The sequence below is a fragment of the Sardina pilchardus genome, chromosome 1 (genome assembly GCF_963854185.1).
Source record: "Sardina pilchardus chromosome 1, fSarPil1.1, whole genome shotgun sequence".
Lineage (NCBI taxonomy): Eukaryota > Metazoa > Chordata > Actinopteri > Clupeiformes > Clupeidae > Sardina > Sardina pilchardus.
Window position 1 is genome coordinate 26,716,227 of NC_084994.1, and position 12,500 is coordinate 26,728,726.

A 12,500-nucleotide genomic window follows, 5' to 3' on the forward strand; every position below is an offset into this window, starting at 1 on the left:
TCTGTCTGTCTGTCTGTCTGTCTGTCTGTCTGTCTGTCTGTGTGAGTGAGTGTGTGTGTCTGTGTGAGTGAGTGTGTGCATGTATGTATGTGTGTAGGTGTGTGTCTCTGTCTGTGTAACTAAGTGAGTGAGTGTGTGTGTCTGTGTGTGTGAGTGAGTGTGTGCCTGTATAGATGTATACATGCAACATGTACATGTGAGCTTGTACTGTATACATGGATACATGGGATGTATGCATGTTCAATTGCATGTGTGTATTTGATAAGAAATAAAAAAGCATGCATTGCATAGACTGGGACATGAAATATGCATGCAAAATGGTTTCCGTGCGAACGTCAACATCCACAGGAAAAACATTTATGCTTTCTATGTGAGATAAAAGCCACATAAACCCCATTCTGTGCTATGAAGAGAGAAGGCTGCAATTCCCAAGACCAGAGTTGGAACCCGTGGACGATAAGAGGCACCCGATTAAGCAGGTTAGCAAAGTGTGTGAGTGTACCCAGTTGCTGCAGTCACAGGTGTAAAGAGACTTCACGGGGTCAAAGGTTAACTTACCGAGCCATGGCCAAGTTGCAGAACGCTGCATACTGAAGACAGTCCTGTTGTTTCAACTCTTTGGCTAACTGACCTGCAAACGACACCACAGTGGAAATGACAAACTCGTATTAATCTCTGAAAATTATGACGGTATACTAGGAGAAACCGACAGTATGGCATTGGCAAGGTTAGGCGCAATGTAAGACATCCTGAATATGAGCGTTGACATTTCCATCAGCTTTAAGAATAACGTTACCCCACCTGCAGATGGCGAAAGATGGGCTTTGTCTTTCTAGGAAAATATCACTTACCGAATTGCTCGCTGGCTTCAGCGACGTTGGGTTTCCGAAGGAATCGCCTTCAATGGAAGACAACACGGTCAAATGTAACTCAATGGGCCAAGGCAAAAGAGATGGGGCTGTGCCGAAGCACTATACATTATCATAACATCATAATTAGCTTGGCTAGCTTGCATGACAGGTTCAAAATAAACGCAACCGCTGCATAAGATAGCCAGTTAGCGTCACTGAATACAACAACTACTCATAGCAACATGAAGGTGTTGCTCATTGCTTGTTGATAAAAATATTTAAGTATGGTGTATCTAGATATATCAAGCAATAGGTGATATTGTTGCTAACGTAAGGTGCTAATGTTACTGCTTTAGGTTAGCTATCTAATTAGCCTAACCAACGAGCTAGATCATCTACAATGTGTTTAGGGTGAAGTACATATGTACAGATTTCTAATTCAGGGTTAACGAAAACAAGCGTTAACTCTTGCTCAGAAGGAAGAAAAAGGCTTACTTTTTCAGTTTATTTGACACTGCTCGATAGCGCGTCAGGAAGTCTCCTTCGGCTGCCATGATTAATGACAACAGAAAATCACGTGGTGACATGTCATATAAAGCTCGCCATTCTATTGGATAGTCTCTTTCTTAGTACTCTAGGCCTAGTAGCCTAGTCCAGGCAAAGTAAGGTGAGAATTTACTTTTATTTCCCATTTTTAGATTTCAAACACCATGGTAAAAGTCCATGAAAATCCATTTGGTCGAGATATGTTAACATGAGAGTTGTTTCTATGCATTATCCTTCAGCAAATACTGACAAAACTGTCATTAAAATGCTATGGAATAAGCATTCTAAAGAATATCTGACCCCATCTAGCCTTACATGGAATTTTAGAATCGTTTATTGTTGAGGAACCATCTTTTATAAAGCTGTTGATCAAGATTGGGACCCGTGTGTGTGTGTGTGTGTGTGTGTGTGTGTGTGTGTGTGTGTGTGTGTGTGTGTGTGTGTGTGTGTGTGTGTGAGAGAACAACCTACACGTTACTCATCTTGCCCTGGATCATCTCTCTGCATCTCACTATTCTGATCACACGTGTAGGGAAATGACTACATTTTTGATTGCAGCTGTGCTAGCTACTCCGTGCCTAGCCTACATGTTCTTGTTGTTTTTGGTGATTCGGAAACAGACGCCAATGGGCTTCTTTCCAGACCAACCTGGACCTGCAGAGCAAAATCTCTATCTTTTCCATTCAATTCACTATCAGTTTTTGCTAGAGGTTTTTTTGAACCCAATATTGAACATGTTTGGTTGCAACGGCGAGGAACTAGCTAGTTTTCTCTCACTTGGTGGGTATAGGCCTACCATTTGATGCTATAGCATTGACTGCAAAAACACCCACATTTAAAGGCAGTTAGCCTATTCACCTAAAGTCATTTAAAGGTGAAAGATAAAAATGAAAAGTTGAAAAGAAAATGAAACATACATTGATTCAGAAAATAGACAATGGTCTTCTTTGAGCGCTTGCACAAACACCAGTCCCCAATGCTTCACTGTTTGAGAATCATAGGCCTAGATAGACCTCTAAATGATTTCCCCGATTGCCAATATAAAGATGATGAAAAACGACCCTGATGAAGGTGCAAGCTGAAACGTCTTAGTGTGCCATGACACTTTTTTATTTTAAGTCGTCACATACCACCGTGAGCACCTCACAAGGTGTGCGTTTACCTTTATCAAATCGATAACAGATGATTATATGATGATCATTCAAAGATGGACAAAATGAGTGGATAGTTTATTGGCAACTCTCAACCCAGTAGAGCGCGTCGCGATGACACATTATCTTCACAGTTTAAAAACAGGCTTATCACAATAACTTCATAAGAGACTGCTGCACAGTGGACACAAACCCAGCGCCGCTTGCGCGCGCGCGCACACACACACACACACACACACACACACACACACACACACACACACAGCTCAGGTAAATGTTTTTACAAGACAACACACGACGACTGATGACATTACAAAAAAAAGAATCACAGATTCTCATAGACAGATTCAAATATCCCATCTTCTGCAGGAGCCGCTTCATCCTAAGAGGAAACAAAGAAAACATCATAAAAAAATGAAGGCCTAGATGCATGAATAAAGTTGGCCATTAACATCTTTAATCAGGCCACTTGATAGTTTTCTGAGATCTATACTGGACTATTCCTCTCCCTGATGCAACGGCAACAGCTAGAAATAGTTCAACAGAAGCAAGCAAGCGATGGAGACAGGAACGTATAGGATAACGTATACGAATATGATTCTATAGGTTGTCCACACGGGCCAGACATCGAAAATTAGGGGTGTGCATTGGCACTGCCCTCACGATTCGATTCGATTACGATTCACCTGGTAACGATTCGATTCAATTCGATTCTACAATGCATTGCGATGCATTGCAATGCATCAAAATTCTACTGCACACAACAAGGCAAAAATGTTATGAAATAACATTTTAAACCTTGGAGTATTATATTAACCCATTTCCTGATATAAAGAGAAAATACTGAAATTCTGATATTCATGACAGCTCATGGTATGCATATTATAGCCTATATTCATATTACAACTACACCTCTTTAATTCAGCTGTCTGCTTAAAGCCTTAAAATAATATTGTAAACAGTAGCACAGTTGGCTAGCTTACCACAGTCTACTGGTTGGACTGTTCAGTTTCCTTAGGGTGACCAAAAAAATCGGGACAGTCAGGAAATACAAGCAGTTGTCCTGACTCCCGATCCCTAATCCTGCCCTAATTGTGCCGAAAAATTGTCTGATACATTAAAAAACGATTAATTCAAGGCTTCTCATTGCCTGTATGTTTAGGGGATTAAAAACTATTAATTCAAGGCTGTATGTTTAGGGGGGAAATGTGTGTAGCATAGCCTACTTGCGCGATAATACTTTCTCATTCATTGTTGACGTAGAGGCTCAGGCAGCTCTGTGACCTGATGAACACACCGCTAAAAAGCACAAGCGAGTGCACAAGTTGCAGCCGTGAGGGAGCTGCCACGAGAAGTGATTGGTCGTATAAAATGAAAGTTGCTGATGTCTGGGTTACACAAACAACAACACATGTGTTAGGTTTTCTTATTGACCTATAGGCCTAAATAAAAAATAATGTTGACATTATGTAGGCCTAGCTTAGGCTAGTCTTATTAGCGTTGCAACAAGTGTTATGGAAAGATCTGACTACATTAAAGCGCTATGAGTAGCCTAGGCTCGTTTACCAAAAAAGTGCGGAGAGGGGCTTTACTTATACTGTTCGGTAAAGTTGCACACATAGTCTACAATGGAAATCGTTCATGGAGACAGACAGACGCGTTGTGCACGGAGAGGGGGGGCTGTGGCTGTGTGTGTGAGCAAGAGACGAAGGGGGAGTAGGGGAAAGAAATGCAGCTTTACGAATACGATGCGTGTTTTAAATTTCGTTAAAAAATTAATGAATAACAGAATGCATACAATATGTGGCGGCTGTGTTGAATCTGTGGTGCACTGCCACCAATTAGTCTATGTGTGGGGAAACACTGTACAGGCGGCGCATGTCATTGCAACATTGCTCTGGAAATGCCACCGGAATTAATGGAAACGTCAACTTTACGGTACTCGAGGCCAGAAAATAAATAGTGTCATAATCGATTATGGCACGTTGCCGCATCGATGCTGAATCGTGCATGCCCCGCATTGCAATGCATCGCCGAATCGATTATTGTTGACACCCCTATCGAAAATAGAAGGCAGTATTAGCCTATGGCATACGTTAAGAACTGACACTGAGAATTTTCCGGAGGTTCTGAACAGTTCCAGCCTGAGCCGCAGATGTTGTAGCTGCGCCCTTGAACAGAGAGCATGAGCCCGTTCTAATTTGGAATGTTTTGTCTATGGCTGACCTTCTTCTTTGAGCTCTTCCTGCTGCTCTTCTTTGATTGCGTCCTGCTGTTTGATGCAGATGGATCCAGCACTTCATAAATCGATGCCGGACGGGACTCCAGGGTCTAGGATAGAGAGACACAGAGAGAGAGAGAGAGAGAGAGAGAGAGAGAGGAACGACTAGTAAGTCAAAGTATAAATAACACAAGGGCAATGCTATTGCTATCACAGATCGTTCCTGCAGGGCCGCATTGAAAGCACACACAAACACATACAAACACACACACACACACACACACACACACACACACACAAAATGAAGGTTGAACAGTAACATGCATGGAGTTACATAGATTTGAAATATGTTTGTATGTGAATAAGAGGAACAAAATAGCAAAGAAATAAACATCAAGACAGACAGATTAAGCAACATTTAATATTTAAACATAAGATGAGTTTTCAAGACAGACAAATAAATAGATAGACAAATTCAAAGTATGTATGTATGTATGTATGTATGTATGTAGACAGACGTATTGGAAGGAAGACAGACAGATGTAACAGGAGTTAGGAAGACAGACAGACAGGCAGACATATGGACATACAGACAGACAGACAGGCAGGCAGGCAGACATGGACAGACAGGCAGGCAGGCAGGCAGACAGACAAGCAGGCAGGCAGACATGGACAGACAGGCAGGCAGACAGGCAGACATGGACAGACATACAGACAGGCAGGCAGGCAGACATGGACAGACAGACAGACAGGCAGGCAGACATGTACAGACAGACAGACAGACAGGCAGGCAGGCAGACATGGACAGACAGACAGACAGGCAGGCAGGCAGACATGGACATACAGGCAGGCAGACATGGACAGACAGACAGACAGACAGACAGGCAGGCAGGCAGACATGGACAGACAGACAGACAGGCAGGCAGGCAGACATGGACAGACAGACAGACAGACAGACAGACAGGCAGGCAGACATGGACAGACAGACAGACAGACAGGCAGGCAGACATATGGACAGACAGACAGACAGGCAGGCAGGCAGACATGGACAGACAGACAGACAGACAGACAGGCAGGCAGGCAGACATGGACAGACAGACAGACAGACAGGCAGGCAGACATATGGACAGACAGACAGACAGGCAGGCAGACATATGGACAGACAGACAGACAGACAGACAGGCAGGCAGGCAGACATGGACAGACAGACAGACAGGCAGACATATGGACAGACAGATGTAGCTCACTGTGTAGACGGAGTTGTCGGCGGCGGCGGCGGCCTCCTCGTCGTCTGTTGCGTCCTCTACCGCTGCCCCCCCGGCGTCGCCCCCCTGACTCGTCCTGACCATGGTCACGTTCGTGCCACCGTCGCCATGGCCATCGAGAGCAGCCTGGCTCTAAAAACACAACAAAACAAAACAAAACTCATTAGGTCAAACCCAACATAAAGTCAAGTCAAGTCAAGTTTATTTATATAGCGCATTTCATACACAGAGGTCATTCAATGTGCTTTACATAAACAAAAACCGAACGGTAATAGCAGATAAAAGCAAACACAAAACTCAAACAAAACAAATGAAACAAAGACATTTAAAGCAAGCAACGTTGTTACTGACAACAAAGCTGTGGGTTCAACTACTCAGTAACAGCTTGAGTGATACAAATGTGCATGCTTTACTTTCACCTTGGATGAAATGTCCTTCTGAACGTGTTAATGTACAAAAATAAAACAAAGTGACACAGAACCAACTCATCCAAAAATAAACAAAAGCAAAAAAAGGAGGATGCTAGAATAAACCACACAAATACGGAGGGGGGGGGGGGGATTGACGTACTCACTCTCAACGAGTGATAAAAGCCTGTCTACTCTTATGACTCTTCCAGCCTGTCTTCTCAGATCACCAGCTCTTCAGGCTGTGTTGTGAGCGCATGGTTTAGACGGCGCATGCAGTATTCATGGTCGACTACAGTAATGGCCGATCAGGCCCTTTTTTGCAGCGTAGGAACGGATGAACCAAATTGTGTGAATATCCCGCTACGCCTGTTGTACAGGTGCATCTTATGCAACTTGTACTCAAGGGGGAGGCAATGGCTGTAGGCTGTCGTGTGTTATTTTGTCTCGAACCGACTCGAGAGACGTCAGTGTTGTAGAGGAGCCACTTCAGACGGAAAGAAAGAAAGAAAAAAGGAACTTTGCTCTGGTTCATGTTTGCGTACGTGCAGGCTATTTTGAGGATTGTCGATATTTTATTTAAGGGCCCTTTGCACTTTGATCTGCAGATAATATAGCTATGGATAGTAGCAGCAGCTTTGAGACAAAGCACATAGACCCCACATGTTCAACTAAACACCAGCACCGTTGTAGCAAAGCACATAGACCCCACATGTTCAACTAAACTCCAGCACCGTTGTGGCAAAGCACATAGACCCCACATGTTCAACTAAACACCAGCACCGTTGTGGCAAAGCACATAGACCAAACCTGTTCAACTAAACACCAGCACCGTTGTGGCAAAGCACATAGACCCCACCTGTTCAACTAAACACCAGCACCGTTGTGGCAAAGCACATAGACCCCACCTGTTCAACTAAACACCAGCACCGTTGTGGCAAAGCACAGGCCTCATTTACAACTATACACTTAGTATGTCATTCACATAGTAGGCTATGAGCGCGTGCTCTTCTCACAGGGGATACCTTTAGCAAGTTAAGGGCCGTTCACACCAAGAACGATAACTGTAATTGTAACAAGATGAGCCTCCACACTGACCAATGATAAGGAAAGTCTCTCCTCGTGTTAATAAATGTAATGTCTACAATTTGATGGGTTCTGATAGGCTGTCAGCTTTTTTCATTCTCAGAATGGCTATGAAAGATCCCCATATCGTTCTACATGACAACGGTAGGCCACGTGTGGATGTTGTCGTTCCTACTTTCGGTACTATTTTGCCATTATTGTAATTAGTTATCGTTTTAGGTGCGGAAGAGCCTTTATCTTTTTTTTGTTACCCGTAAGTTGATATGGTTTACCAGATGTTTGACTATTGCGGCCTGTGGCATTGGTAGCGTGGGCTGCTTGCTCATCAGAGGTCTGGAGCCTAAACCGAGCACCATTAAACAGGAGGTGTAGGAGGCCATTAACGGGGCTGAAGTTGGCATAGTGTTGCATCAGCCATTGTAATGAATGAGAGAGGTGATTTATCACTCTCCCTCTCCGGGTCTGTAATATCTCCATGCTTATTCCCGACTAGATTACACATTTCCAAATGGCATAAATCATTAGACTGTCTCACTTTTTTTTTTTATTCTTTTGCGTTCATGAACAGCTAAGGCTTTTTTTTGTCATAATGTTGTAGACTTATATTTCATTAATGCCGTGGTAATGAAGAGAAAACAATCCATGGTGGTGTTTATGGTTTATTTTGTGTTTTAGTTGTCATGTGTCGACAAGTGATCTGTGTGTAGGCTGAAGGGTTTAGTTAGTTTAGTAATGAGATTGGTTCTGCGGGATGATGTACCCAGTGGGAAGATAATTAAGGGAACACTTGTTGGAGGAGCAATCTAAAATGGAAGTGTGCTGTCTTGCCCTGCTGTTTTCGCTAAATGATAATGAGTATTTATAGGGTGCTCTCATGCAGCGTTTATACGTCCTCCCTCGCTCCTCGGACCTCGATCCTCACTGATCTACATAAAGAAAGATAGAAGAAGGGCTAGACTATCCCATTGTTGCCGCCCCATAATTCTTTATGTAGATCAGTGAGGATCGAGGCCCGAGGAGCGAGGGAGGACATATAAACGCTGCATGAAAGGCACCTACTGTTACACCTGTAACCTTTACCTTATGAAGCTTGATTAGAGGCTTTGAGGATCTGTTTTAGCGTCCCTGTATCACCATGGTGTCTTTAAAGCTGGCAACCAAACCTGGTCGGGAGCAGGTTATGTGCTAAGTTATAGCTCAAATCGTGAAAAACTACCGCTCTCTGACCAATCCTAACCAATCCATTATCTTGAAAAAATTAAGTTATCTCACGTGAGAGATTCTGTCATACTTCTTAGGTGCAGCTCCGCTAACTATGTTGCGCATGCACATACTGTATGTCACTACTATGGACGTGCATACCATACAAAATCTGATGACCATCGATTTTTTGATGTTATAGGTTAACCTAGGCGGTCTTGTGCGTCTCCACGTTTCCCGATTGGCCAAAGTCACCTCAACCACGAGAAGGCGCACAGATCTGAGCTGATTGGTCAACTCAAGGCCTACCTTGTAGATGTAGACGCACAGATCTGAGCTGATTGGTCAACTCAAGGCCTACCTTGTAGATGTAGAGGCACAGATGTGAGCTGATTGGTCAACTCAAGGCCTACCTTGTAGATGTAGACGCACAGACCTGAGCTGATTGGTCAACTCGGGGCCTACCTTGTAGATGTAGACGCACAGATCTGAGCTGATTGGTCAACTGAAGGCCTACCTTGTAGATGTAGACGCACAGATGTGAGCTGATTGGTCAACTCAAGGCCTACCTTGTAGATGTAGATGCACAGATCTGAGCTGATTGGTCAACTCAAGGCCTACCTTGTAGATGTAGACGCACAGATGTGAGCTGATTGGTCAACTCAAGGCACAGATGTGAGCTGATTGGTCAACTCAAGGCCTACCTTGTAGATGTAGACGGACCCCAGCGTGCTGAAGACGAGCAGTAGCGCCGTCAGGATGGCCACGGGGGCGACGACGTCGTCCGACAGGTACTGCTTCGTGAAGCCCTCGTCTGAGACACACAGAGAGACTTTTCAGCCCTTTATTCAAAAACCTCATTTGGGAACCGAGCAGCGAGGTGACGACGGGAAGAGAGACCCTGGAGTCCTCTGGGAGACACATGAAAGACCGTCTTTGACTTTTAAAACCTTTTACTTCACACATGTGTGACAGGTGAGGAATTACATCACTAGAGAGAGAGAGAGAGAGAGAGATGGAGAGAGAGAGAGACCCATATGAAACGACACATGTTTAAAGAGATATTTATGTATGTCCGCCTTAGACTGCAATTTGGCCATGCCAGTTATTCTTTTAAAACCTTTTACTTCACACATATTGGACAGGTGAGGAGTTACATCGCCAGAGAGAGAGAGAGAGAGAGAGACCCATGTTTAGAGACATATCAATGCATGCCTGCCTTGGACATTAGAAATAAATATTTTTGTCATGCTTCTTAAAAAAAAACTGTCTGTCTGTCGAGACGGTCTCTCCGTCTGTCTGTCTTTCTAGACGGCCTGTCCATCTGTCTGTCTGTCTGTCTAGACGGTCTGTCCGTCTGTCTGTCTGTCTGTTTAGACGGTCCATCCGTCTAGACGGTCTGTCCGTCTGTCTGTTAATTAATCTGTTAATCTGTTAATTAAAAAATTACCCAGGTTAATTGCATCCCATTTGCAGTCCTGCCAAAATATTTAAATGTTTATTTGTACCACACTAAGGTGACCAGATGTTTGAGACCAAAACCGGGGACATAATCCCAAAAATGGGGGACATTTTCAGTTAGACTATCAATCTGATTGAGATACATACAAGTTTTATCTTCAAAAAACGGGGACACAGGTAGTTTTTCTGTATTTTCCCGGGGACAGGCAACCAAAAACGGGGACTGTCCCCTGGAACCGGGGACGTCTGGTCACCCTATACCACACACATTACTGTCATCTGTCAACAACATTCGAAACATAGACAAGGCTGGCAACTGCATGTGGCAACATTGGTTTCTCAACAAGAGACAATTGCTCAACATGAAACATGATTTTACACAACAGATTGCTGTGTGTTTCACGAAACAGGGCCCTGAAGCAGGGACTGCGGCAAGGAAGAGGTGTGTTGTAGTCGAGAGTTATTCTAACATGCCACAAGAAGCATTCAACAAGCCATGTTTAGCTCCGCCAAGGGGGTTATGTTTTCATCAGGGTTTGTTTGTCTGTCTGTTTGTTTGTTCACAAGATAACTCAAAAAGCTACGGATGGATTTTAATTAAATTTTCAGGGAAGGTCTGAAATGACCCAAGGAAGGATTGCATTTTGGGAGTGATCCGTATCACCGTCTGGATCCAGGAGGCGGTTATGTTTTTTGCTTGGCGGAGGTTTGGAGTGCTTTTCTAGTTTTTTTGTTGATATTGGCAATTACAAAATACTCCAACATTTGAGGTTAGGATAGAGGTCAGTTTCACTAAGTAAACTAAGATTTGAATATTTGTTTGGAAACTACAAACACTCTGTCAACTATCAAGGGAGCGAACTTCAAAAAGCTTACCTTTCATATCATTAACTAAAAGACTACATTTAAGTCAGTGCGTAGCAGGAAAGTATGCATCTTGAGGGCCCCACAAAACTGTAAACAATTGTCATGAAATGATGTACATGCAGGCAAAACAAACATGGAGATAGAATGCAATACCTGGTTCATGAACACACATTGTGTAAAATTAATTCAACTCAGTTTTTTTCAGTCATGGCTTCTATATTGCCATTGTCTTTTGGCTACGTTCTGTCTGCTTTACCAACACTCCACCTCCACACACACACACACACACTCTCACACACACACACACACACACACACACACACACACACACACACACACTCTCTCACACACACACACACACACACACACACACACACACACACACACACACATACTCACCACGTGCCAGTATGTAGAGGTACACAGGGGGTGCATTTCTGAAGGTGCAGCGGTACTGCCCGGAATCCGAGCTGTCGTTGAGCGAGAGCACCACCTCCACTTGTTCATGCCGCTCCTTCCAACCGGTCTCCAAGTTGTGCTCGGGCGTCACACTTTTTTTCTCACGGTAACACTGCAGAATGTTGTGGGTGGTGTTTCGCGGCACAACTGCGGTGAAATTGAGGCGGAGGTCGTGTCGGGCGAGGACTACGCGCGTCCGCGGGCCGTTGAGGGTGAGCTTTGCAGTGCCGGCTGGGAATGGGAATGGGAAGGATTGTGAGGGAAGACTACATACATGCTAAGCTAACTGAATGGGAATGGGAAGGATTGTGAGGGAAGACTACATACATGCTAAGCTAACTACATACATGCTAAGCTAACTGAATGGGAATGGGAAGGATTGTGAGGGAAGACTACATACATGCTAAGCTAACTACATACATGCTAAGCTAACTGAATGGGAATGGGAAGGATTGTGAGGGAAGACTACATACATGCTAAGCTAACTACATACATGCTAAGCTAACTGAATGGGAATGAGGAGGACTGTGAGGGAAGACTACATACATGCTAAGCTAACTTAATGCTAATGGAGCAGATAAAGGCACTGCAAAAAAACACTGCAAAGATTGGATGTATGTGTCTAAATGTATATTGGACACCCAAACTGTATGTATGTACACAAATATTTACTATTGTGGAAAAAGTTCAATTTCTCCACCCCTAATTTATATATAAAAAATATCTTTCATATATTCTAGATTCATTAGATATATGGTGAAACATTTCAAGCCATTTTTGTTTTAATCTTGATGATTACAGTTTATTGCTCATGAAAAACAAAAAGCAGTATCTCAAAATATAATAATAATAATAATAATAATAATATTGAGACAGTCAATGATTGGGAACCCATCCTGCCAATTATAACTAATAATGTCCCTCCCAAAAAACGTGACAGCCAATTGATTGACACATGAAGTTGACCAGAGTATGTCATGGCCAAT

At 43.5% G+C, this 12,500-nt stretch overlaps 2 protein-coding genes across 3 annotated transcripts in view; both read right to left on the bottom strand.

The window, feature by feature from the left end:
* f8a (coagulation factor VIII associated) overlaps positions 1 to 1,448 on the bottom strand; it is a 9,500-nt gene extending 8,052 nt beyond the window's left edge. For both annotated transcript variants that reach the window (XM_062539976.1, XM_062539975.1), the window contains exons 1-3: positions 1,347 to 1,448; positions 852 to 898; positions 559 to 631 (exon numbers count right to left, since the gene is read on the bottom strand). In XM_062539976.1, the coding sequence (XP_062395960.1) occupies positions 559 to 631; positions 852 to 898; positions 1,347 to 1,438 (212 nt within the window). In that variant the 5' untranslated portion in view covers positions 1,439 to 1,448. The remainder of the gene's footprint in view (positions 1 to 558; positions 632 to 851; positions 899 to 1,346) is intronic.
* A 1,201-nt stretch (positions 1,449 to 2,649) lies between these two features.
* Positions 2,650 to 12,500, bottom strand: part of LOC134071471 (uncharacterized) — an 11,460-nt gene continuing 1,609 nt past the window's right edge. Inside the window, exons 2-6 of the mRNA XM_062528239.1 lie at positions 11,455 to 11,745; positions 9,432 to 9,541; positions 6,017 to 6,166; positions 4,775 to 4,879; positions 2,650 to 2,930 (exon numbers count right to left, since the gene is read on the bottom strand). Of these exons, the coding sequence (XP_062384223.1) occupies positions 2,874 to 2,930; positions 4,775 to 4,879; positions 6,017 to 6,166; positions 9,432 to 9,541; positions 11,455 to 11,745 (713 nt within the window). The 3' untranslated portion in view covers positions 2,650 to 2,873. The remainder of the gene's footprint in view (positions 2,931 to 4,774; positions 4,880 to 6,016; positions 6,167 to 9,431; positions 9,542 to 11,454; positions 11,746 to 12,500) is intronic.